The sequence below is a fragment of the Arachis stenosperma genome, chromosome 7 (assembly GCF_014773155.1).
Source record: "Arachis stenosperma cultivar V10309 chromosome 7, arast.V10309.gnm1.PFL2, whole genome shotgun sequence".
In the NCBI taxonomy this organism is placed as follows: domain Eukaryota; kingdom Viridiplantae; phylum Streptophyta; class Magnoliopsida; order Fabales; family Fabaceae; genus Arachis; species Arachis stenosperma.
The window spans coordinates 90504460-90510711 of record NC_080383.1 but is presented as its reverse complement, the minus strand read 5'-3'; the positions used below and the strand labels follow the sequence as shown (position 1 = coordinate 90510711).

Sequence of the window (6252 nt, the reverse complement as noted above, 5' to 3'; positions counted from 1 at the left end):
TCAGTTTCTTCTCTCTTTTCCGTCGAAACTCCTTTCTGGCGGCAGTGATGTGGCAATTTTTTTGCCATGCTAGAGCAACTAACGGTTACATGACGTAGCTATCGAAAGTTTGTAACCCAATGTGGTCCATGAATCCCTTTTTAATCCTAACTGCTGGATGGAGTAACGTACGACTTCCCTGTTCGTTTCATTCGTCGTTGCTGTGCTGGTTTAACTAGGGTTGGACGTGCAAATGAGGGAGATGGGAGATCTATTCGATCGACGACAAAGACGTCTAGTCGCAGCAGAGTCTCACGAGTGCCAGAGCGCTGTGGGTGTGGAAAACGTCCTATGCTCCGATGGTCTGGAACGGATACACACCCAGACAAGCCGTTTTTTGGATGTCCGAATTACAATGTGAGTTTGAGTCTAAGAGTTGTTGTTTCTGTTTTTTAATGTCAACTCCTGAAATCCTAAATTTACTGCTCACAATGTAGTGAAAAATAATGGTGTGGGTTTTTTCGATGGACAGACGTTGTAGAAGATGATAATGGCAATTTTGAAGAAGCTGCAGCATATAACAATGAAGAAATGAGCATGTGTCTTGCATTGAGGATTGGCAATTTAGAGGCTGAATTAAGGAGCCAGAAATATGTAATACAAATGTTAAGATTGTTAATTTTTTTCTTGTTAGTTGTTGTACTAGTTGTGGTTGTAAAAATGTAACAAGTGTGTATTGTTTATGAATGAATGGGCAATTTTTGGATTATTGGTGTGGTCCGTGTAAATAGTTTTCAAAGATAATAACGAAACTGATTAAATAGAACAGAACAAGTAAATTGATAAAACCATATTTTAATTATAACTAAGATATTGTGAAACAGTTAATGGAGTAGCACCTGATAAATACCATAATACAGCATAAAAAGGAATACAATAAGAGCTCCAAGTTTAAAGGTTTATAATTACCAAAAGTAAAAGTTAACCATTATAGTCTGGTTATGTGCTACTCTTAAATGGAAATAACAAAAAAAGGAAACAACTAGTACCCAAATTTCATATGTAATCAATCAGACTTCAGTAGCCACAACATCCAATTACTTAGTGTTTTTCTTTCTTGGTGGTTTGAACCCTGGAGTTGGACCAAATTTCAAAAAGTTTGCCAACCTAAAAGACGTTGCTGCACTTGCTCCTTGCATGGGATCAACAGAAGTAGTTACTGGTGGTGGTGAATTCTTCCTTTTGGTTGGTAATTTATCTGGCCTTTTTGTTGGTGGTAGTGGTATTGGGACCTGAGGAAAGTTAGGAAACTAGTGTGAAAAAGCATCAACTAAAAAAATGTCAGAAAATATTATATACCATACATGTACCTCATCTTGTGTTCTACCATAATTTGGTTGGGATAAGTCAATCTCGGTAGCAGCCGCTGGTGGTGGAAGGTTGTTTGTAACCTCCACTTGAGCATGATTCTGGACAGCTACACCAAGAGGAGCTTCATCTACTTGTGGTTCCACATCAGCTGCAGGTGTACTCCCAGCTGGGACAATTTTGGACTTGGCTGCCGCTACAGTAGCTGCAGCAGCAGCAAGCGCAGCAGCAAGCTCATCAACTCTTTTCTTTTTACATCCTTTCTTGGTATGGCCCTTTATTCCACAGTATGTGCATGAACGGCTTCAAAATACACATCAACTACTCCATCATTCCTCTTTGTATGGAAGCACATCTCCTTTAGTTCATCATCACTGGTCAGAGTTCTCAGTCCCACCTCCAAGCTCCTTCCGGGAACCAACTACCAGCACTCAACTACCTTGTCATACCCCAGTTCCTTGAAATAGTTTCTCACGAAAAAAATATCTAGGGTATCTTCATCTAAATCTCCTAAGCAACTTCTATTGTTAGGTGAGTAAACCAATTTTCCATCATCGTTCTTCTTAAACGTCCTACCATGGTGGAATATGATATCCAACAATTTTTCTATTTACAGTGAAAAACAGGTATAACAATTTATCTAATGTATGCTACTAATAATATAATCAACAAACCACAGTACAAAATAATCCAATATTGTTTAAAAACAGATACTTTATCATATTACTATTATAGAAACACCCTCATTCCGTGTGTGAAAACAGAGCATTCACAAAATCCAAATCCACACCACCGAGTACCCTAAACCCTACCTAATAATATAGCATTCAATGATTTTTCATCAACTAACACAAAATTTCCAACTCAAACTCACAACAATGGATACCTTAACACTATAAAAGATAAATAAAAAATATTTTATTCACTGCATGCCTACCTCTGTGTCAGGGGTTTTACGAGGAAGCTTTACTCCTTCCTTCCCCGATTTTAAACGACCGATGAGCGCGTTTCGATCCTCTCCAATTTGCGTCACCACAGAAAATCTCAGCAGGACTAGCGGAACCCAGGGTATGGAGCTTTCAGTTCGAACGTGATGAAGAAGATGAAGTGGTGAACTGATCTCTTTGAATATGGGCGTTATAACTTTTGGTAACTCCTTTCTTCTTGAAGCGGCGTCGTTTTCATTTTTTAGCGCCAAATCCTAATACGATGCCATTTTCTATAGTCCAGCATGGCAAAAAAATTGCCACATCACTGCCGCCGAGAAGGAGTTTCGACGGAGAAGGGGGAAGGGACTGACTAGGTGTATTTTTTCCAAAATCGAGGACATAAATAGTGCAATTGGGAAGTCAGGGACCAAATCAGTGCATTTTGTAAATCTCAGGGACTACTTTGGTGTTTAACTCAAAGAAATATATGATTATAGTATTGATGATTTTGATTTGAATTTGATCTCGTAATAGACAGGGTTAAGTATGAGAGTAAATTCCCAAAATGGTCTCCCAGATTGGGCTCGTGCACCAATGTTGCCCCTCAGTTTTTAAATGCTCTAAATGCACCCTCCAATTTGAGATTCGTGCAAAATCCTAGTCCTTCCTCCACCCAATTTCGGCATGACTCAGCAGCCAAAGTGCTGAGCTAGTGGTTCCACCTCCACGTAGGCTTCATTACCCTCTACCATCACCATCGTTCCTCCTCTTCTCCCAACGGAGCCACTACCTTTCTCTCTTCTTCCAATCCTCCTTTCCCTTTCTCCTTTCCTCAAGCATTGTAGCCCTTTCCATTGGCCTAAGGCTGAACCACCACCGCGAGCCACCATAGCCTCCACCATCTGTGACCACCCCGTCCAACCTCCTCACTCTACCCTCTCCTTCCCTGTCAGGTCCAGAGACGTCGAGCTTTCTTCTTGGCGAACCACCTTTGTTGGGCCCGGGCTTACTGTCGCCGCCAATCTGCCATCTTTATCATCCTCTTCTACGCACCGAACACTAGTCCTATCGCAGCTTCTAGCATCTCCATCGCCACCACCATCACCTCCGGCCTTTACCCAGTGCCGCCACATCTTCCTCCCCCATTTTCTCTTCTCAGCTAAAGAGCCGGGTACCTTCATCTTTGTTCCTCATCACCGAACTACTGCTACCGCGATAGCCGCTGCAACCACTACTCTGACGGTGTCCTCCCCTCATCTGCTTCTCCTTGTCATTTTTATCACCCACGATGACCAACCCTCCTCTCCTTCCTCACGTTTCAGTTTGCCTTCTTTTTCTGTCTGACCACCCCCAACTTCCCCTATTAGTTTAGGTTTATTTAGAATGTAGTTTTAATTTTCACCAGTTTTAGACTTAGTTTAGTTTATTTATCCGTTTTAATTGGTTTTAGGAGGTTATGATAGGTTAATTTAGTTTGTTAGATTCTGATTTTTGCTGAAAGTTTATAGAAATATTCTCCAAGCTTGAAGAAGAAGAGAAAAGAAGATAGGAAGAAGAAAAGAGAAAGGGTTACGGCGGTGGTTCTGAGGTAGTGATATGAAGGCTGGTGAACTGAGAGAATGAAAGGGCTACAATGCGTGAGGAAGGGAGAAAGGAAAGGAAGGATTGGAAGAAGAGAGAAGGGTAGTGGCTCCGTTGGGAGAAGAGGAGGAACGATGGTGATGGTGGAGGGTGATGAAGCCTACGTGGAGGTGGAACCGCCAGCTCAGCGCTCTGGCTGCTGAGTCATGCCAGAATTGGATGGAAGGACCAGGATTTCGCACGGAGCTCAAATTGGAGGGTGCATTTAGAGCATTTAGAAACTGAGGGGCAACATTAGTGCACAGACCCAATTTGGGGATTTACTCTAAGTATGATTTTGGTCTTTAAAGTATAAGTCAAAAAAATTTTCGTCTCTAATTTTTTTTAATATAAAATGTCCCTAAGGTTTAAAATCATCATTTTTATTTAAATTTTAAAATTTTAGACCAAATTATCCATAACAAAAAAATTATAAAATAAAAAAAGAGAAAGAGAGTATTTTTGCTCTTGCAAAAGGGAAAGAGAAGAAGAAAAAGAAGCAGTCTATGATCCATCTCTGTCTCTGTTTTTGCTGTAAAAAATTTAAAACCAACTTAAATTTTAAGGATGATTTTAAAATTAAGTTAAACCTTAGAAACCATTTTGTATGAAAAAAAAAATTGGGAAAAAAAAATTTCGGCCTATACCTTAGGTAGTGTTTGTTTTAAGGTACTGGGACAGAAACTGGGAGACTGAGATTCAGTATCTTGTTTGTTGGTTCAGAGACTAGTGCTAAAATTTCTGTTTCTCTATCCCAAAATTTCAGTATCTCCAAAAAGTAAGAACACAAGGAATTGAAATTTTTAGAGATGGAGACTAAAACTTTAATAACTTTTTATACCTAAAATACCCTCATTTCAATTAATTAATTTTAATTTTACTCTTTGTACAAATTAAATTAGAACTTCATTCTTGTTTTAATTTTTATCTCCCACTTTACACTAAACAAAATACTAAAATTTATTTAAGTCTATGTCTCTCCGTACTAGTTTTCTAATTTCTATCTCTCTATCAAACACTATCTTAAGGATCAAAATCGTATTCAACCTTTATTTCTAATTGATGGATATAATGTACTATTAGCATTTATATGGCCAACTTGGTCCAAAATATGATACCAATTAATGATAATAATTAATAAAATTAAAAGGATATAAATATTAAATAAAATTCCATGAGCTCTATGTGACCCTTCATTGATAGTGATAGCTCTATGTGGTAACCGAATCCAAAGTAGAGATTAGGATGCAAGAAAAATGCTCCTATATCTCCTATATATGCTATCTATATTCTACTTGATTTTTTTATATTCTGTTTGTCTTTAGAATAATTTTCTCTCTTTCTAACCTTACGTTATATATACGTATAGGTTGTGATGGTGAGTCTAATGGAATATTTAATTAACACTTCAACCAAAATATAAAATGCTTCTTCACCACTTTATATCCTTTTTGGCTTCTAATTAATTGGTTATTGCAAGAAGCCAAGAAAAAAAATCACTAGTCCATTCACATAAAGTGCTTTTTCTAGATAGCAAGATCTAGTGATTCTGATGAAAGATAAACAAGTACAGGACCATCAAATCAGTTCTACTTTAATTTGTGCAATGCATGATAAGCAAGCTTATTTTAATTAACTTTGTAATCATTTTGTTCAATAAAAACAATTCAATCTCAGGTTAATTATGAACTTTTGAGTTTTGAGCGTTTTCTTCAATGGTATTTTCAGATGAAGTTTGATAAGAAAAAAGATGATAAAGAAATGGTAAAAATTCAGGTGAAGTCGACTTCATATGAAGTTGATATCTGAGAGTCGTTAGATGAAAATTTAGTCAAATCAGTCAAATCATCTAACGACTTTCAAGTATCAACTTCACGTGAAATCGACTGCACCTGAGTTTTCACTTAAAGAAATTAAAAGAGATTAATTTTCATGCAAAAACATCATAATTCACTTGAACAATAAATAGAACTAAATAATAACAATAAAAAGAAAAAAAACTCAACTACTATAACACTGTGCTGCTCTTAAACTTGTTATTATCTACATCATCCACCATTTGAGCATTATTATTCTTGAAGAAAATCTTGGAGGGAAGTGCTGCAAATCGAGATGAAAAAGAGCGAGAAATGCAATCTGGGTCGGTGGAATAACCATCATCAAAGTTGTGTGAGTAGGAGCTGGGATCATATTGGAAATGAACCACCGTTGAAGAACTCATAAAAAACCTCCTCTTTTCCCTCTTGATTTTCCTCCACAATGTTCTTAGGCTTGCCCTTTTCTTCTTTTTCTTCTTTTGTGTTGTCATCAATGCACTACCACAAACAATGAGAGTGTAGCAATTCTCAAGTTTCAT

At 37.6% G+C, this 6252-nt stretch overlaps 1 protein-coding gene across 1 annotated transcript; it reads right to left on the bottom strand.

Moving 5' to 3' along the window:
* Positions 1 to 5904: 5904 nt before the first annotated feature.
* Positions 5905 to 6252, bottom strand: LOC130940124 (uncharacterized). Its single transcript, XM_057868174.1, has one exon. The coding sequence runs from the start codon at positions 6250 to 6252 to the stop codon at positions 5905 to 5907; it is 348 nt and encodes a 115-aa protein (XP_057724157.1).